A 20,646-nucleotide genomic window follows, 5' to 3' on the forward strand; every position below is an offset into this window, starting at 1 on the left:
AGGAAGTTTTTCCTGATGTTCAGCCGGAATCTGGCTTCCTGTCACTTGAGCCCATTATTCCGAGTCCTGCACTCTGGGATGATGGAGAAGAGATCCTGGCCTTCCTCTCTGTGACAGCCTTTCAAGTACTTGAAGAGCACTATCATCTCTCCCCTCAACCTCCTCTTCTCAAGGCTAAACATGCCCAGTCAAGGCGAGCCTGGACAGCCACCTGTGAGGGATGCTCTGACTTGGATTCCTGCCTGGAGCAGGGGGTTGGCCTCGATGGTCTTGTAGGCCCCTTCCAACCCTACTATTCCATGATTCTATGAAAACCTAAAACGAAACCCGACGACAACGCTTCAGCGGTCCAGTTCTTCGCGCGGGCCGTGCGCGCACTCGGCCCATGCTCAGAGGCGCATTCAAACGGCAATCGCACACGCGCGCGCCCTCCTTTGCTGGCGGAGCTGTGGCTGGGGGGCGGGCGGGGAGGGGGCCTCCTCTTGGGCCTTCCAGCCTGGCCAGCAGCGCGGCTTGCGGGGAGCGAGAAGGGAGCTCAAACTGCGCAGGAAGCTGCAAAGCGAAAGTCCCCCTTCCCTTCCTCGCCGAGACGCGCCGCCCAGCAGGGAAACTCCGAGCCTGCGGAGAGCGTCGGGCGTTTCCGCATTGCTCCAAAATGGAAGCTGGGACTGGAGCGCAAAGGCGCATTCCTGTTGCTAATGCTAATTAAAAAAGAAACACGAACCCCAAAGCTGGAGCGGAGGCAGAGATGGGGACGGAAGGAGGGTCCTGCCTGCCGGGCGGTGCTGGGACTCCTTCGCTGACTCCCGTGGGTAGGAGAGGCAGCAGTGGACGGGGGGGGGGGGTGATGAGTGGGTGGGAAGGAGGGTGGGCTCGGCTAAGGACCCCCGCCCGATTGGTGCTGATAGGAGATGTGGGGTCGCTGCTGGTCGTGGTGGTGGTGGTGGTTGGAGGAGAGAGAAGGGGGAAGGTGGATCGGTTCCTCTTCATCCCCCCCCCCCATATATGGTATTATTATATTGCATTGGGGAGGTTGCGTGGCTGAGAATCCAACAAAAGAAAACAGACGTTACTCTTTTAAGCATTTGATGGATTGAGGTCCAGAACAGACATTGCTTTCAAGGCGTGTCTAGCACAGACGGCTCCAGCTTGGTGCCCTCCAGGCGCTGTGGACTGCAACCCCCATCGACCGCAGCCGGCATGGCCCATGATCTGGAAGGAGGGGAGTTGCAGTCCAAAACATCTGCAGGGCTGGGGAAGGCTGACCTTGTTTTTCATTTTTACGCTAGGCGCAGCCCCTCCCCCCCCCAATCTGGATCGGGACCCTGTGTGTGGGGTCGCTGGGTGGGTGGGGGGCTTTTAAGTTCTGGACTGGGGTCCCTGCACCTAGTCTAGAGTAAAAATGAAGACGAAGAAGACATAGCAGCTAGACACGCAACTAAAGTAATGTCTGTTTTGGCCCCAGAACTCGCCTCATCAGGTGTAGGAAGTGTGACCCTAGGTGTGCAGATTTTATATATAGAGAGAGAGAGAGAGAGAGAGAGATTCCAGAATTGGATTAGGCCAGCCCAAATGTCAGGAAATAGCGTGTGTGCAAGCTTTCAGGTTCTCAAGAACTCTTCGTCAGGCCAGGAAATGGAAAGTTATAAACAGTGTGGTCCAAAGGGTGTCAGATGCAGGGGGTGACGTTTCTAAGGCAAAGCTTTTCCTATTGTGAGACCCCTTTTGATTGAAAAAACATTTCATGGGCATGTCTTGCTGCCAAACTGGCTTCTCCCTTCTATTTAGCTGAATATTTTTTGACTCAAATCTGCAGGCTGATTACTGAGCCGTCGGATTCCAGTTTCTTTGTTTTACTTGTTCTCTCTCTCTCTCTCTCTCTCTCTCTCTAACACATTGTGGCATAGATCTGAACATGGTACAGTAATGTCACCTATTGCTTTGCATAGCCCTTGGGCCCCGCTGTTTACAGTCTTTCTCTCCACCCCCCATACATGTGTACTCTGTACGTAACATAATGTAATAAAGTCAGATGATGTGACCTGTAAGTCCACAGAACCTTCTGCCACAATAAATCTTTTAACATGCCACAAGACGCCTTTTCATTTTCCCTGTAAGAGACTAATATGGCTTCTGCTCTGGATGTAAACAAACTTTGATCTTTTGGCTCTGAGGTTGCATTTAGGTTATCCTTTTCTCTTTTCCCAGATAACAACTCTCCCCTGACCTTCTAACCCCCCCGCCCTTTTTATAGCAAACATTTTTTTAAAAAATTTACTCCATTAACCTACCCTTCCTCCAAGTAGCTAAGGGTGATGCACATAGTTTCCCCTCACATATAGATATTTTATCTTCACAACAACCCTGTGAGGTGGTTTAGGCTGAGAGAGAGAGAGAGAGAGAGAGAGAGACTTGCCCTTACCACAGCCCCACAAAGTTTGTAATTGATATCCCAGTTTTACACAATGCTGATAGGCGCATGATTAGGTGGAATATTGCTAGCACATTTTCTCCTTTCTTATACATCTGTAAGCAACAGGACTAGAGGCTTAATTTTCTTTTAAAGCTGAAAATTAAGGGAATGTGTCTAGAATGTACCGGTGGAACAGATCCCCGTACTGACTGCCCGTTTCTTTAATATATGTGCATCTGATCACATTAGCTGACGGCTTGCAGTTGGATTTCTCCTGTCCAGGTGCGTCCTTATTCCCTGGTGATAATGTGGGTGGTCCCCCAAACCCTTGCTATCTCATAATCTAGGCCCTTTTCAGCGCCACATAAAAACAAAATTCTCCACCAAGAAATGCAGAATCTTCTGACTTGAATAAAATGTGTTCGTTGAGCAAATTTTCCTCTTACATTACATTATTCCTATTCATTTGGGAGGACTGTTATTGCCTAATTCTGCACTGTTTGGCTGCAGTGTGTGTGGGATGTTTGCTGAATTTATTCTGATGTCACACATTTTGCTGGCGTGTGTGTTTGTGGAAAGATGTGGAAGCCCTGCCCTTAACCACTGGAAATATCAGTCAGCAGGTTCTTTGGCTTTGGAAATTGCCCAGACACTTCCAAACATGGCTTTATAGCCATAAGGACTAGAAACTTGAACCTTTTTAAAAAAAGAAAGGAAGCTGAGCTTCTCAAGAGGCTCAGTGCTGCAAACGATACCACATTCGGTGCTTTTCCCCCGGATTGCACAGAATTGTGGCATATGGAATAGCAAGGGTTTGTGTCTTGTGCTAAACCCTTCTGCTGTCCACCGAGTGCCTCTCCATAGTTCCTGCCGTGCATAATATCCTCCCCTCTTTCTGCCAGTTGCCTTCTCCTGCTCCCAACCTTGGTACAAATGCCTGTAGAAGCTGCATCTTGTCACATTTAAAGTTACGATCTCAACCAGAGCCGCTTTTTTCAACCTGCGTTTCACCCCCCCCCCCAAAGCAGGTCGCTAGCCACGCAACAGCCCGCATCGTCCCCGGAACGCAGTGTGACACCACCACCAGCGGCCGCGAACCCCCACCATGCCGAGCAGTGGCAGGACCCTGGACGAATTTGCCGTGCCCGAGGAGGCCCAGGAGATGGTGACGCAGCACCGCCCCCACATCGAGCAGCTCTTTGGGGTGGAGCTGAATGTCCTGGGGGTGCTGGGGTCGATTCAGGGCCCCAGCGGAGACCCCAAGGGGACAAGGAAAATCTGGTTGCAGCTGCAAGGCTGCAGAGAGAATCTGCAGAGAGCAAAGGTAGAAGAATCCGCAGAGGGGAGGAGCGGGAGGTGGGGAATGGCTCTCCAGATCTCTGTGGACGAGCCTTTGGAATCCAATAAATAATCCAGAAGGACCGACACTCCCCTGGCCTCTCCTTTACAGTCATTAAAACAGGGTTGCGGAACCCCTTTCACCCTGAAGGCTGAATTCCGTTTCGGATAAGTCCTTGGGCATTCCGGTGGTGGGTGGGGTCGATGTGGAAATGAGTGCGGCCAAAGGCGAAAGTGGCAGGGCCAAAACAGTGGCATATTTCAGCTTAAAGTTTGTTGTGCCAGTAACAAAGCCCTAGGAGAGGCATTTCAGCCTTTTAGAACGGGGAAACGCTGCGCAGAAGCTGGGAAACCACCAAATGATCGGCGGGTTGGGGAAAAGGAAAACGGAGGGTGGCCATCCGGGGAACCCCCAAGTGCCAGATTGGGACTCGTGGTGGACCAAATTTGGTCTTTGGGCTTGCGCTTCTGCACCCCTGCACTAAAAGAAGTATCCGGCCCATCCACGAATGCGTGTGGCTTCCTTAAACTAAGCTAGACTTAAGTTAAACCACGTTAGGTCCCTCTAGCTCAGTACTGTGTTCTCTGGCTTGAAGCGGCTTCCTGGCATCCGAAACAGAGGCCTGTCCGAGCCCTGTTTTCTGATCGCCTTTTAGTGGAGAGGATAGGATTTGAACCCAGGGCTTTCTGCATCGGAAGCAAAGGCTCTAACCTGGAGCTGGGGACTCTCCCTAATTTGTACTTTCGGTTTAGAGCAAAAAGGAGGAGTTGTACCACCAGCAGGGGTATCATTGTAGCAAACCCTCACCACAGTGAAAATCACGTGTTCCGGTAGCATCACGTCCTGAGTTTTCCCAGCCCCAGAAATGATATGGAGGAAAGAAACTTAAGATTTCATAATACCACATTGCTTGATGTACGTTCTTAAATACAGTGTGGGCGGAGCAGGGGATATCACCAGGGGATACCATTTTTGTAATGAGATTTTGGCTCCCTGACTAACGTGATTAATACTGCAATCCTATACATGTCTACTTAGAAGTAAATCGCACTGGGTGCAGTGGGGCTTATAAGTGGGTATAGGATTGCAGCCTGAGGACTAGTACCTTTAAAAAGCAGCAGGCTTTTTGTAAACTGGGCACAGTTGGCCATTCGTATTGGGATGATTTTGCTTTTTTGGCTGCAAGAAACCAACATGGCTACTCTTCTAAAACTGCCCAACAGTGTACAACAGGTGATGCAGATTTTCTGGAAAAATCTGAATCGGAAAATTTCCCAGTGCCCTAAATTGTTTGGGATCTGATTTAGCATATTTGACTTCTGTTTAGTAAACATACTAAAAATAGGTAGCCATGGGCTGTATAATTATCTCAAAATATTTTTCCAGTAGCCAAAATGCCTGTATAAATTATCTCAAGTGGCTGTATGAATGTCTCAAATGTGCTTCATAAATATCTCAGAACATATTGACACACTGTATAAATATCTCAAAATATTTGTTTTGAATAACCAAGATGATTTGAACTGAAATATTACTTGATAGGAGGAGAAATCTAATTAAGTAATATGTGTACTTCACATGGTTTAAATGTTAAATAAAAGGACATTCAAAGCTTGACTTGGGAACTAATGTTTATTATACTTTTTGTAAATATTTTAAGACATGACAGCTCCATAACATACAGTTCCTTACATTGTATAAATCTGAGGGAAAACAATGAAGATGCTGCAAATTGCAAACATTAAATTTTAGCATGTTCCAAAAGTGATGCTTTTATGCTGATATGATATATATTAATCCATGCTTATTTTTAAAGACAGTTGTATTATTTATATAAATTACACATTAATAATTAATACTGCGCATAATATATATTACATTGTAAACAGTAAGAAAAATGAAACACACATTATAAACATCATAAACACCTATAAATACATCTATATAAAATGTTACAATATTACAACAAGGATAAACTCTTAGACTTATCAATATAAACATTTTACCTTATATTCATGGGTGGTTCCTAGGGATAGTCACCTGAAAAAGAAAGAAGTGAATTACGATTTTGAGGCAGCCCAGTTGGACCAGTATTGTATCCAGTCATTATGTAATTGGTGTAATCGGTATTAGGAAAGAATGCCTTTTTTTCAGAAATGGAAAACGTTCCATGGAAAAATGAAGCAGTGGAAAATTTTCCACACATACATTTTCCCAGGAAAAACGTTCTGCTCTGTGTCACTCTCTATGACCACAATATCACATGCTGGTATTCTGTGTTTTTCAGGAATACATCAAAGGTCTGTGTACCCCAGAACTGAGCGAGGAGGTTTGCTATCCCAAAGACATGCAGTGCATTTTTTTAGGAGCCCATGGCTTGTTCCTGGACTGCCTCACCCAAGGGACGTCTGCTGACCTGACTGTTCTCCGCCCAGGCGCCTTGTTGATCTCAGGCCTGGCTGAAGCCTTTGTCATGGCCCAAAGCCGGATCCAGGATTTTGTAGAAAAACACCAGAAGAACTCCAGGTTGCCAGAGGAGCGGGAGGCCCAGGTGAAGCGGGCCTTCCGGGAACTAGTGGAGACCCATGATGACAAACATGCTATAGACCTCTTGATCCTTCCCACCTCGGTCAAGGAGGAGTTGCTCAGCTTGGTGAAGGAGGTTCAGGAAGAAGCCCAGGAGCAGAGGCAAGGCAGTGGAAGTTGGACACCACATGGCTTTGGGCAAGAACGTCCACTGGGCTGGGAAACTGTAACTATGGGTGGCGGCAGGCCTCAGTCTCCGAGTAGGCCTCAAAGTGCCTTTGGCGAGCCCATGGGGCTCAGTAGGGTTCGAGAACAGAGCAGAATGGGAGACTCTAGTGTTGACTTGTCGGTGGGCTTTGCTAGGCCTCAGGAATCTCCTCAGAAGTCCCACAATGCTTCACAACCACAGTACTCTGCTAGGCCTCAAGATGTTAGGACTGACTTGCCTGTCGTGGGTGGTGGACTTCAAGACCAACCTCCATCTCAGGTGTCAAGGGTTGACTTTCCCAGAGGGTCTGCCGGGGCTGAATTGCACACTAGGCCTCAGGACTTCTTGTCTGGCTTGAATTTTCCTCAGGGTTGGCCTGAGGCAATGAGCATCCCAAAGCCAGTGCTTCCAAAGAGTTCCCCTAAGCTCATTCCGGCTGTAAAGACTCGGATACTTTCTGGTTACACAGGCCTAACAGAATCGTCAGAGGATCATCAAGAGGAGGGGAAGAATGCCCCTTGTGCCAGGGAATCAAGCCCTGTTAGCTTGCCTGAGGAAACCAGTGAGGAGGAGCCATCATCAGATGTTCTGTTGTCATCGTGGACAGAGAAGGAGTTCAAGATGAGGCTAGACTTCTTTAAAACCATGGGCTATGAGGAAGGGGTGGTCAGGAAAATACTCTTTGAGAGTGGGGTACAGGAGGCCCCTTCGACTATCCTGGATAGGGTCCAGATGGCGGAGGCAGGCTTGTCCCGGAAAGAAGACCTTGTCCTTCCCCAGAAGGAGCCTGGGGGAGGAGAGCTCTTCTTTCCTCCAGAAAAGAGTGGAGATGGAACGGAATATCTCAGGGAACTCATCAAAGCGGCAGTGGCCAACTGTGGTCATTCGCCCAGCGAGATCCCTGCGGAGATATCAACAGGAGCCCCACTGGAAGGTCTGCTCAGGCAGCTCAATGAGAGAGGAGAACAAAATGTGGCAGAAGGTGCGGCAGGGGCCTCGGCGAGAAAACTGGAGCACGGAAGTCAGCTTGGTATCCAGAGGCCAGCCATCTTGAATCATGGGGAATCTTCACCGTGGAAGCCTCAGGAGAGAGCCTGGAACAACAGGTCCCCGTTCCGTGAGGACACCCGTGCATCCCCAGTTTGTCCAGAGATTGCTGCATTCTCTCCTGACACTTTCCCCGGCACTAACTTGTTCTCCACGTCAGGTTCTGAGGGGAGCCAGTTGGCCGAGGGTGCCAGCCGAGGACCTTCCCACCAAGGGTCCATTTCTACGGTAACTGGAGCCCAGCGCTTTGAGGAGGCTCTCCAGACCCAGTTCAAGCTCAAGCTGGCCAACACACCAGGGAAGAAGAACCTACGGATGATCATCATTGATGGTAGCAATGTAGCCATGATGTGAGTATGGGCTCGGGGGGAGGGAGCCTGGGTGGGCACTCTTTCTCTCTTTATGGACCTTAGCAAGTGAGGTTGTTATCTTTAGGTTTCAAACTGTATTGCAGAGAACCCTGGGGTAACTCGATGAGAAGATCGGTCATGGTGGACAACGCTACCCTGATAGAACTTTTGGTGTCCTGTAGAAGGCACTCCCAAGTTCATGAGGGGGTAGTAATGCTTCTAGCCAACTCCGTGAATGAACAACTGGCTGACAGCTTTGCTTCTGCACAGCGGACCCAGAAATATTAGAGACTTAAGAAATTGGAGAACAAGAAGCCAGTATCTCTAGTTAAACTTGCTAACTCTTTATTTAAAATGCACTAACTTAAGAAAGCACAAATCTATCCTCGACATCTTCCTTTCTAACTAAGACTTGCTGCATGCTGCAATCCCCCCACACGGCATCATTCTGTCTAGCCAACATAACTGTCTTCATGCTTCCCTCTTTATCCAGGAGATGGAACGCTCTACTGCCACATAGTGTCGCAGCTGTCGGATGGTCAATACATGAAAAGCAATATATGTATATGCATATGTATAATGAGACAATGCTAGATAGAAGATTAACTTCTAACACTGGCTACACAGTTTCTGAAGGCGCTGACAGCCCCATCTGTATGTTACACCCAGCAAACCTATTCGGAATCATGCACATTATGTTGTAGATAATCTCCTTCTGGGAATTCTGCCAAACGGCTGAGAAAGGAAGGGCTTTCCCACTTTTGTGGCTCATCAGCTGTCTCAAATACACAGTAGCACCAACCCCCTTGGCCTTTTTGTCGAAATATTTCCTGTGTTGTTTCCTGTTTCCCCCTGGAGTGACCCATGTGGAATTACGCCAGTCATTCTCCTTAGACTTAAATGGGTTTTGTCCCCGAAGATTTGAATACCTCCTTCTGTCCTCGCAGGCACGGTCTGAACCAGTTTTTCTCGTGCCGGGGCATCGCTTTGGCTGTGCAATATTTCTGGGACCACGGGCATCGGCAAGTGACCGTCTTGGTACCTGCCCATCGGATGGAAAAAGACTCCAACGTGCGAGGTGAAGTGCTCCCGCCCCATTTACAGAGACTGTTAAGTTGCAAAAAGTTTAATCGCTTTTAAATCTGGATCAATTTGCATGTGAAGAAAAACGAGAAAATGTATTTTAGATGACTCATGGACAGGTCACAGTAGGCACCATCTTAGAAGAGGCATTCCTGCCTCTTTTAAGGTGGTATCAGATGCTCCCTTGTCATTGTGGGGATGGGGAAGGAGAGGGCTGTATGTGTTAGTATTAAAAATAATTAAGAGAGAGACAGTGTGGTGTAGTGGTTGGAGTTTTAGAATGGGACTCTGGAGATCCAGGCTCTAGTCTCCACTCGGCCATGAAGCTCAAAGGGCGACTTTGGGTTAGTCACTGACTCTCAGCCTCACCTACCTCACAGGGTCGTTGTGAGGATAAAATGGACAGGAGGAGGACTGCGTAAGCTTCCTTGGGCTCCTTGCAGGAGGGAAAAAGGTGGGATATAAATGTAATAATAATAAATAATTAAAAACTCTTAAGAAATCTGCCATCAGATTAGTCCGCCCTTCCTCAGCCTTTCACCATCCAGATGTGTTGGACTTCACCTCCCATAATTCCCAACCAATGACCATGAAGGCAAACGCATCTGGAGGGCAGCAGGTTGGGGAAGCCTGCAGTAGTCAGAGCACTTTATTCATGTGTTTTTTATTTTTACTTCCCATCTTTCCTCCAAGGATCCCAAGGCCATGTCCTTGGTTCTGCCTCACTTTCTCGTTTTATCTTCATAGCAACCCTGTGAGGTAGGTTAGGCTTGAGAGCTAGTGAGCTTCATGGCTGAATGAGGATTTGAACCCGGGTCTCCCGAGTCCTGGTTCAACACTCAGACTACAACTCCCTTCATCCCTGAACTGGGGCTAGTGGGAGTTGTAGTCCAAAACATCGGGAGGGGACCAGGTTGCCTTTCCCTGCTCTAAAAAGACAGCCAATCGAACCGACGAATTCCAACAGAAACTGAAGCGGGCTGGTCTAAGAGATCAATTGCTCCTGAGGAAGAGACCTAGTTTCAAAATGTGTTGAGCATTCTAGAGCATTTTTAGAGATCTGCATAATACACATTTTTATAGTCTACAAGCATTTTAGAAATCTGCGTAATAAATGAATTATTATTACAGTCCATGCTCAGAGGTGCTTTGGGATTTTTTCCCCTTTTTGATGCTTTGTGCGCATGGCGCCTTCCCTCTCGGTTTTCTCACTTTCCCTGCTCTAACCGCTACACTGTCTAAGCCTGCAGCCTGTGCATGCTTTCTTGGAGAGTAAGTCTTGTTGGAATCAGAGGGACGTGTTTCCAGGTGGACACGGGTGGGATTAGCCTGTGACCGCCCCAACCCCTGTAGCAGGTGAGGAGTCTGTGAAGGCAACGGTGGCCTCTCTCTGCTCCGATGCTCCAGCTTTTCTGATGCCTCTTTGTTCGTTTTTCTGCCCCTTTCCCTGACCACAGAGCAGCACTTCTTGATCGAGTTGCAAGACCTGAGCATTCTCTCCGTCACACCGTCACGCAAGATAGATGGCAAAGGCATCGTGCCGTACGATGACAGGTCAGCGCAGCTCTCTCGGAGCACTCCGTGGGCATGAGGGACGTTTCCTCGCATCTGAGCAGAATGGCTCTTGCCTGTGTGACCAAACAGACTGAAGGAGGGGAACACCCCCCCCCCAGGTGCCAGAACATGAGAGCACCGCAAGTGGGATAGTTGAGGAAACATTTACTGTAGACCTCCCCACCAAGGGTCCGTTTCTACAGTAACCAGAGCCCAGCACTCTGATGAGGCTCTCCAGACCCAGTTCCACCTCAAGCTGGCCAATACACCAGGGAAGAAGAAGGTACGGATTATCGTCTGAAGGGTCCCCTCCTTCAGTCTGTTGGGTGATTCAGTGCCTTCCCTCTTTCGTGCTTCTTGCCTGTGTGAGCAATGCCCGCCCCCCTTCCTCTGCCATTGGTTCAGCTGCTGTGAGTCATGGAGCCTTTGGTAACACCTTAAGTATTGGCAGAGAGGGAAAGGCCAGTGATGGGAGTGCTGAAACTCAGTGCAGCTGCTCTGGGGGAAGTGGAAAGTCAGTTTGGCTGAGAGCAAAAACCGTATATGGCACAGGAGGCGTTTTGTTCGGTGAAACGGGCCAAATTTAGCTCATTTTGGAGCTAAACACGGAGTGCTATATGGGTTAAACTTAGCTTCAGAACAAGTTAACATGACCATGTTTTTCCAGTGGCAGGGGCCAAATTGGGGTGGGGGGGGCGGGGGAGGTGGCAGGGCCTCCATGTTGCCCGCCCCCCAGTAGTAGGCAGAAAGGAGAGTTTTAAATCCTTCAACAGCGTAACCCACATTGTGCACCAGAAAAAGATGGATTCCTCAGTCTGAATACGTAATGCAAATGTGCATCTATTTGCTAATGGTTGCATGGTCCTGTGCTTCTCAGAGGAGTCCATTTGGGGGAATTTCAATCACTATCTTTGAGATAGTGATTAGAATTCTGACAGAAATAAATTGAGCCCTGAACGGTTTACAGTCTCCATTTCGAAGATCCACCTATTCCTCAAAAGACATCAAGGCTGTGGAAGTTTCCCGAAATCTGTTTTCACCTGTGCTGTCATCTAATTACTATTATTTATTGAAAACATTTCTATGCCACCTTTCTGGTCACTAACCGTGCAAACCTACTCATGTCTACTCACAAGTAAGCCCCACTGATTTCAGTGGGATTTATTCCCAGGTACATGTACATGGGATAGCAGCCTAGGATACCCGAGGTGGCTGAGATTAAAGACATTTTTTGCATAAACCTGTGCATGTTTACTGAGAAGTACGTCCCACTGCTGAGGATTACACTGTTAGCCCATTGAGCTTACAAGCTGTACGTGGTTAATTAATCCGTTAAACTAGCAGATGAGTTAAGGCAACAGTTCTGAAGCAAAACACATACCTTGGTTGCTTTTAGATGATGCCTGGGCGTTTTCTTGGCTAAAACAGGGATGGGGAACGTGCGGCTCTCCAGATGATGTCAGACAGCAACTCCCATGATGGCTTACCATTGCCTATGCTGGCTAGGACTAATGGAAGCTGTAGGCCAACAATCTCTGGAGAGTCCCAACTTCCCCACCCCGATCTAAAAAAAGAAGAAGAATCAAATGCTGCTTCTAAGATGGCATTTACATTTTACTGTTATTATCTTCCTTTTTACTCCAAGGTGGACAGATTCCAGAGACCTATTTTGCTGTTTATCATCTGCAGTTGTTGTTTCTCATGTGTAGTAGTAAAGTAGTTGTTCTCTTTCTTCCTCCCCACCACCATTTTTTTGGTCCAGGGTAGAGAGAACTCAGGGATCTGTTTTATACTAGAATTCCGAGGCCCACAAACTGGAGCTAGGTGGAGAGCCAGCGTGGTGTAGCAGTGAGAGTGTTAGACTGGGAGCCGGGAGATCCGAGTTCTAGTCCCCACTCGTCCATGGAAGCTCACTGGGTGACTTTGGGCCAGTCACAGACTCTCAGCCCAACCTACCTCACAGGGTTGTTGTTGTGAGAATAAAAGGGAGAGGAGGAGGGCCATGTAAGCTGCCTTGGGCTCCTTGCAAGAGGAAAAAGGCAGGATATAAATGCAATAAATAAATAAGCAAGCAAGCAAGCAAGCAGCTTAGGGGTGGATCCAGATTCAAGATGGTGGCTCAGGGGGTGGGGTCAACTGTCTACTGTAGCCCATGAACCCACCCACTCAGACAGAGAGCGTATATAAAATATAGATCAACACCTGAGTTCCTACAGATCCTATAGGGATTCTAATAAAGGGGAAAGAGCCCCTTTGCTGTTCCTACTATTAAACAATTTGGAGGTGGCCCCAGGTTTGGCTTTGTTTTTCACAAGCTGAGCAGACTTATTGTTTATTACATTTCTATACCGCCCCATACCTGAAGCTCTCTGGGCGGTTTACAAAAGTTAAAACATTAAAAGACAGTCTACAAAGTTTAAAAACCATTTACATAAAAGCATATGGACAACATATGCAAACAACATATCACTAAAAACAACTTTGAACTGAAAACGTTTTTTAGAAAAATCCAACAATGAAACAACACAGCTTAAAAACAGTATACGAGAGTCAGTAAAAGGTACAGGAGTTCCAAAAAGGGAAGGCCTGCTGGAATAACAAAGTCTTTAATTCCTGCTTAAAGACCTTCAAAGGAGTTAGCAGGCACATTTCAACCAGCAGGTCATTCCACAACTGAAAGATGGCAAAGGAAAAGGTCCTCTTGCGTGTGGCTGCGTGTGGCTGTCTCACATTAGGCAGCCGCAGCAGAGAGCCCTCCGAAGACCTTAGGTGGCAGACTGGGACGTAGGGAAGAAGGCGCTCCCTAAGACTTGTGGTGGATGCTTCTGAAAACATCCTCGGATTTTATTGATTTTTTTTGCCTGCGCTTGGACCGTTTTGCTGGGTTTCCCCAGGCCGGGCTTTCCAGATTGCAAGGCACCGGATGCTACAATGGCTTGATGAAGTCACATCTGCCAAGCAGGAAATGACTCTGCCAGCAGATGGGGCAGAGGGTGGGGGGTGCCGGTGTGATTTTTGAGTCACAGTGACTGATGGGTGTAAAAAGGGTATCGTACAGAGGAACAGAAGCTGACTGAGGCCACAGACAGACTGGAGAAAGATCCTCTCCGGCTAAATACCCAAACTTGTTAATTTACTATCGTTTTATGCCCCTCCCCCTGTTATCCTCACAACAACCCTGTGAGGTAGGTTTAAGTTAAGAGGGGGTGGAATGACTGACCAGTAAGTCAGCTTTCCCCAACCTGTACTGGCTGGGGGATGCTGGGATTTGTAGTCCAACACATTTGGAAGGCACCAGGTTGAGGAAGGCCGCAGTAGGTTTTGTGGCGAAGCAGGGATTTGAACCCTCCTCTCTTTGGTCAAAGTCCAACACCCTCTAGCCTTCTTGTGTATTGGCACAGAGCGGATAGCAATAGGTGACGCTATTCCCCGGGAACATGGATGCCATGTTCCCGGGGAATCCTAGCGGTTCTTTTTGAACTGATTGTGGCTTTCTCTGTGTGAAGATGATCACAATGGCAAGGAAGCTTCCCTGAAGGACAGCTTGTCCTCTGTTGATGGTATTCCCCTGCAATGTGCAGTTACAGGGGAGAGAGGTGTGCAAGCTCAGTTCAAGAGTGAGGCCCACACAGGCTTTGAAAGTTCCCAGGGGGAACGGATCATCCCAGAATCCTTTGTAACATGCTTTGGCTCTGTGGGAGACCGCTAAATAGAGAAAGTAAATTTCCTATTTAACATCTCTACTTGTTCTTCCTCCCCGTGCTGCCTCCCCTCCACTCCCATCAACCCAAAGGGTCATGCTGCAGCTAGCAGAGCAGACCAACGGCGTTATTGTCACCAACGACCAATTCCGGGATCTTGCGAAAGAGTCAAAGAAATGGATCAGGATCATTAAGGAAAGGTGAAGCAGGAACCTTGAATTTGCAGGGTGGTGGTGGTGGGGAGGCCTTTTGAACCCTCTCAATGGTGTTAAGTTTGCAAGCTGAGTTGGACTGGCATGGGGTGGGGAAGGAAAAGGATGGGATACAGGCCTCTTTCTCGGGAGGACTTTTCTCGCCCTTTCGCGCATGGATCAGGGTGGCTGAAAAATTCCCCTTGGCATCTAGGCTTGAAAAGAATTGAGTCTTGGGCATAGTCCTCCGGGACTGTGCCACCGCAACATGCATATGGGGGAATCACGCAACGGAATACCCTGCCACATGTAAAAACAATTAACTTGCTGTCTTTTGAAAGATAAGCCTGTAAGAACATTTCTACCGTGCTGTTTCTGCCAACATTCTAAACTTTCCATATGCAGGAAGCTTCTTCCATGGGGGTGGGGGGATGTCATTTAAACATGCACCCCCCCCCACCCTCAGACGCAGTCTAAAATGGGTATAGTCCAAGAATCACTTTATACAGTCTTCACTGTGTTTAACCTTTAATCTGTTGTCCTGTTTATAAATTTTCCTGCTGGCTCTTCAAAGTTTGTAATATTTTAAGGTTTTACTGATTAATGTTTTTAGCGTATTATCTTGAGATTTTTATAGTTCTGTTTTTCCCTTTTGTTATTTGTTTTTTGTTTGTTTGTTATTGTAAACCACCCCAAGGGCATTTTCCAGTTGGGCTGTGTGTACATTTAACAAACAAATACATTTATTTATATCTTTATATGGCCGTCCCATAACATGTTCTCTGGGTGGTTCACAAGCAAATGATTTTTTCCCCCCTGAATACATAGTGCTCACAAAAGATAAACACCCATCCCTTCCTTTTCCCCTGCCAAGGCTGTCATTTGGGCACCAGGACCAAGACACAGATAGGAGACCCTCTAATCCTGTTAATCTCTATAGTGCAGACTTTGTTTGGCCAGGTTGCTGCCAAAATGGCTGCATTCTGCGGGCAGTAGGAAGTGCCCATGGGGACAGGGACCTCTTGGCTGAATGCGTCCCACCAGTTCTTACTCTAGGAACAGCCCTCACGTCCAGGCGTGGGTAACCCGTCTCGACTCAAGAAGAATCGAGTCTTGGGTATGGCCATCGGAGTGTGGAATGCGCTTAGGGGAATCACACTGTGGAATGCCATTCCACACGTAAAAACAATGGAAGGAGCAATACTATCGCCGCTAGACAGCGGCTAGACGGCCATAGGCTATCCTGTTTTATGGGAACCGAGCTCGGAGCCCGCGCTCCAAAGTTGGTCCCAGAGAACTGACCTCCACTCGGAGGCAGCGCAGAAGTGAGGGGAGGTCAGTTCTCTGGGGACCAATCTGGACGGGAACAGCCCCGTCCTCTGCACTTGCAAGAGAGTGGAGTGGCTGAAAAGGTGCGTGGCTGGGGGGGCGTTCCGGGGCGGGCGGAAATGCTTGTACGGCATTACAGCAGCTGCCTCCCCCGCTCAGCCTGCAATTGGCTGTCTAGCCGAAAATGCAGGGCAGAAGAAGCGTGGAGGGAACGATCCCCTCCGTGCTTCTCCTGTCCAGCTTTGGATAGGTGGTCGACTCCAAGTTTGGAGACAGCCACCTATCTGGATAGGATTGTGCCCTAACTTGCTCTGTGTGTGTTATCCAGCCTGCTGCAGTACATCTTCGTGGGGAACATCTTCATGGTTCCTGATGACCCCTTGGGACGTGATGGACCCACCTTGGCGGAATTCCTGAAGAAAAAGCCCAGGTAGCCTTCCACACTTGGAACCAATATTCTGCCAGAGCTGGGCTGGGGAGGACATGTACAGATTAAAAGAACCAGGTTTTTGTGGGTTGATGAAAGCAGACATCCCTAAAAAAAAGCAGCCTGATGCATAAAAAGCAGATGGGATGGGTGTAGGAACCCCTTTAAATGGAAGGCGCTTTGGGACTGCCAAGCTAGGAACGTCCGTTACTGGGAAATCTGGTTCTTTTTTGACTCGATGGAGTTCTGTGGCATGTATGACTTGCTTTGTGTTTGCGAGCCAACCTGTGGGCTTTCCCCCAAACTCTGGGAACTTTTTTTGCGCATTTTTCCCGCGGGTTCTGTAATTTGCACAAATTTCTGAATGATTTATGCAAATTTGGCCAGATACATGCAGAAAAAATGCAGAAAATGCCGGGAAAAATCTGCAAACTGGCCCAGCTCGCTGCAGACTGAGTCAGGTGCTGCAGCAGGAAATGGAGCAAAGTGCGGGTGGCTAAACCTAGGAAAACCTGCCGTCCTCCGCCTCCCCCCATGGATTTCTCCAACATCCCTACGCCAGACTTATATAATAAATAGATGGTGGCAGGTACCATCTTGTGGCCAGCAGTGAGAACTGCATGGATTCAGAGCCAAAGCAAACACGGGGAATAAGGCAATTCATGTGCTTGCAAAAGAATTCACGTGCATATCAGCCAACTTGCCCCCAAATAGCTATGCTAGTCATTTGCAGTTAAGCAGTAGCCTGGGGAAAGAGAACCAACTGGCTTAGAATCTAGAGTTTCCCTGCCCTGTCCAAGCTGGCTGGGGAATGCTGGGTGTAGTAGGACTTTTTCCCCACCTACACATGCGTAGAATTGCACCCTAAAGGAAGTTCACAGAAAGAATGTTTCCCACCTAATTTTCCCCACCCCTGCAGCTGCTTGCAACCCCCACAAAACCTCTTTGGGGGGGGGGGTGTCTTCAACAGTGGGGAATAGGGCATGGGAGCTGGGCCAGGGCAGCTGGGGGCCGAAAGCGCCGGGAAATTTTCTTTCCCTGAACTTCTTTAGGGGCCAAAACAGACATTACTTTAATCAGTATCTAGCAGCTGTGTCTTTTCTACTCTAGAGTAGGCATAGGGCATCATTAGGATGCTAGGTTGGAGGGGAGGGGGCTTTAGCCCTTCCCCCCTCCCCCTAGTATGGGCCCTATCCAGATCAGGGGCTCTGTGACTTCGCTTGAAAAAAAAAGAAAAGACATAGCTTCTAGATATCGATTTAAAGTAACGTTTGTTTTGGCCCTAAGTTAACTCGTCTTGGGATCCAAGTCTGCTTTGGGACAATTTTTCCCCATCCCTATCATAGCGTACATTGTTCAGGAGGCCCCTCTGACCTTCCAGAAAGGCTTTTGGAGGGAAAAGGTGCCTTCAGGGGAAGGAGGGATGGGAAGCTTTTCTTCTGCAACTATCTGAACTTATGATCCAAGCCATATTTATTCTCCTTAGGCAAACAGAAGGATAGCTTTTCCAAGCCTAATGTACCTTATCATAATAAAATTATGCCTCTTCTTGGGTTTAGAGCAGGCGTGGGAAACGCGCAGCTAGTATGCTGCCCCCACCTTCGGCTACTTGGCCCCCCTGCGTCCCAAAATTGTCAAGGTTTTTTTTTTTTTTTTAAAGAATGGCATCTGGACTGGCCATTTTAAACTCTTTTCTTGCTTTGTAGGTACTACTGAGAATCAAAAGGATCAAAATTAGCTTCCAAACAAGTTATCTTTGACCCTTTTGGTGCTTTGTAGCCACCGCAGATGCCTTTTTTTCGGGTGCCATGGGGGTGGCGCCGGGGGGAATGGCCCCCAGACCTCCCAAAGTTGCCCACCCCTGCTTTAGAGCATTTGGGGGGAAACACACACACAGCTTTAAAACCCGACATTGCTGCTTTTAAAAATATATCTGACAGACTAAAAAAAGAGGATTTTTTCTTCTTGAAAAGCGCCTCTGAAAAAAACAGATTTAATCTAAAACTTTGGGGTTGAAGATCGATTTACTTGCTGGCAGTTATATACTGCCTTAGTCCCGAAGCATACAAGGCTGTTTACATTTTATAATTATAGCTTACTAGCGGGATGGGGGACGTGAAGCTCTCCAGATGTTGTTCGACTACAACTCCCATCATACCTCACCAGTGGTTTTGCTGGCCAAGGCTGATGGGAGTTGCAGGCTACTGCCATCTGGGGGGCCACACACGTTCCTCTGGCATAGTCTTCAGAGACATGATACGAAAGGAAGCTCAGGGGGTAGGGAAGAAAGGAAGATAAACACAGGCCAGTGCCAGCTCTTTCACACTGTTACATAATGACTGGGTGGATCATCTCCTCATAGAGGTAATTCTGGAAGGGGAGGAGCCAAATGGCAGTCGATGCAGCGGGCCTTGCTGTTTCCCTGGGAGGCGGACAGGAGCAATGGCTGGCAATGGAGTCAGTGCAGGGAGGGGAGGAGCCTAGCAGCAGTCGATCCCAGCCAGGCCGATGCAGCGGGCCTTGCTGTTTCCCTGGGAGGCGGACAGGAGCAATGGCTGGCAATGGAGACAGTGCAGGGAGGGGAGGAGCCTAGCAGCAGTTGATCCCAGCCAGGCCGATGCAGCGGGCCTTGCTGTTTCCCTGGGAGGCGGACAGGAGCAATGGCCGGCAATGGAGTCAGTGCAGGGAGGGGAGGAGCCTAGCAGCAGTCGATCCCAGCCAGGCCGATGCAGCGGGCCTTGCTGTTTCCCTGGGAGGCGGACAGGAGCAATGGCTGGCAATGGAGACAGTGCAGGGAGGGGAGGAGCCTAGCAGCAGTTGATCCCAGCCAGGCCGATGCAGCGGGCCTTGCTGTTTCCCTGGGAGGCGGACAGGAGCAATGGCCGGCAATGGAGTCAGTGCAGGGAGGGGAGGAGCCTAATAGCTGTCGATCCCAGCCAGGCCGATGCAGTGGGCCTTGCTGTTTCCCTGGGAGGCGGACAGGAGCAATGGCCGGCAATGGAGTCAGTGCAGGGAGGGGAGGAGCCGAATGGCAGCTGGTTCCTACGCAGCCAGTGGCGAAGGCCTCACTGTCTCACCTTGCCACAGATGCGGCCAAGTGTCTTTCACAGGGTTTTGAAATGGTTAATTAGAAGCGTAATTGCGGCAGCCTAAACTGCTACTCGTTCCCGCCCCTTTCAAAACCAGGGAGTGAACGTGCCCCACTTTATTCCCCATAGCAGGGCCAAGGCCCCGAACTGCCACTCCTTCAGCGGCCGGCCGGCGGCCGTGCCCATGCCCGTGGCCGTGCGGCCTGCCTCGCAGACAGAGATCCTTCAGCCACGAGACAGGAGGCCCCCTGGTGGTTTGCCTGGGGATCGAAGGAGTCCTCAGCGCAGCGCAGCCGAGGATCAGCCGCTTCGGCCTGCCGGGGAGACGGAACGGCTGAGGAGAGACCTGTCCGAGATCTTTGCGGGCCAGGAGACGAAAGTTGATTTTGTGCTCATGCGGGATCCTTGCTGTCGCGACCTCAACAAGCTTTCAGAGGCTATTCTCAGCCTCACTTTCTGAGCCAACAAACTTGTGATGCTCCCCCTTCTGCGCACAGATACACCAGGGGGTTGCGGATTAGTGCAACCACTTCCAGGATGGGTCTGAACCTCAGATCACTGGTGTGACATATTTGTGTGTGTGTGTGTGGGGGGGCCCATCCACTAACACGAGGGGAGATACAGAAGAAAACCTTCGGCATCTAACATCACGCAGTAGATCTTGAACACCTCTTGTTGCCCTCGGTCCAAAGTCCTGGGTCCCTTGCATGATGGAGCATCTCCCCCTTCATTAGCCAGTAACTGAATCTTTCTCAGTCCCAAAAAGATGTGGATTTCAAGCGACACTGAAGTAGCTCAGGGTTAAGTTACCGCATGCAATAAGGCCGGTCATGGCCAATCAAAAACATGACTTTAATACTCAGTGTAGCTCAGGCTCCTTCACAGGATATCACAGTGAGCATAAGCTGAGATTTAACTTCCATGCCCCTCTTCTGATCCCAAGGAATTCTGGGAATTATTCTGTAAAAGGAATTCCGAGCAGGCTTTTTGGTATGTACACAATATTACAGTTTCCAGGGTTTCTGGGATAAAAGCCACGATTGTTACATGAGTTCCAGACTAATTTAAAATAGAGTAGGGACATTTAGATGTAGCCTATTTTTTTAGGTCTAGTCAAAGGACAAATCCTTGGAAAGCCCGCCGCCATCTTCCAGAATATGGAGAAAATCCCCATGGAACAGGAAGAAAAGGACCAAGCAACATTTTTAGATTACGTCTCAGGTTCCCTGAGAAGCTGTTGGATGAGCTATTGCACTTTTTCAACCACTGACATGGTTGAACAAATTTTCCAGATTTTAAAAGGCAGCAATGAAAATTATTTTGTTCAGAGATTTTAGAAGTCCCACCCAAAATTCAGATTACAGTTTGGGGCTCAAAATCTTATTTTAA

At 48.7% G+C, this 20,646-nt stretch overlaps 1 protein-coding gene across 6 annotated transcripts; it reads left to right on the forward strand.

Moving 5' to 3' along the window:
• Window positions 1–614: 614 nt before the first annotated feature.
• On the forward strand, window positions 615–20,310 carry KHNYN (KH and NYN domain containing). Of its 6 annotated transcripts, none has more exons than XM_084806166.1 (9): window positions 615–812; window positions 2,663–2,695; window positions 3,442–3,737; window positions 6,040–7,883; window positions 8,831–8,961; window positions 10,424–10,520; window positions 14,314–14,421; window positions 16,070–16,171; window positions 19,387–20,310. In XM_084806166.1, the coding sequence occupies exons 3-9, from the start codon at window positions 3,519–3,521 to the stop codon at window positions 19,715–19,717; spliced, it is 2,832 nt and encodes a 943-aa protein (XP_084662292.1). In that variant the 5' UTR covers window positions 615–812; window positions 2,663–2,695; window positions 3,442–3,518; the 3' UTR covers window positions 19,718–20,310. The 6 variants fall into 6 exon arrangements, with proteins under 6 accessions (XP_084662292.1, XP_084662293.1, XP_084662290.1 ...); XM_084806168.1 differs by having other exon boundaries at window positions 633–808; XM_084806167.1 differs by lacking the exon at window positions 2,663–2,695 and having other exon boundaries at window positions 615–808.
• The last annotated feature ends 336 nt before the right edge of the window (window positions 20,311–20,646 follow it).

This window comes from Heloderma suspectum, chromosome 6 (assembly GCF_057233095.1).
Source record: "Heloderma suspectum isolate Gila_16-S chromosome 6, 16-S_ref, whole genome shotgun sequence".
NCBI classification, from domain to species: domain Eukaryota; kingdom Metazoa; phylum Chordata; class Lepidosauria; order Squamata; family Helodermatidae; genus Heloderma; species Heloderma suspectum.

Coding starts and splice junctions, on each gene's coding strand:
- KHNYN (XM_084806166.1), top strand. CDS start 3,519: ATGCCGAGCAGTGGCAGGACCCTGGACGAATTTGCCGTGCCCGAGGAG. Junction 7,884..8,830: donor GGTAGCAATGTAGCCATGAT/GTGAGTATGGGC, acceptor CTGTCCTCGCAG/GCACGGTCTGAACCAGTTTT. Junction 14,422..16,069: donor ATCAGGATCATTAAGGAAAG/GTGAAGCAGGAA, acceptor TGTGTTATCCAG/CCTGCTGCAGTACATCTTCG.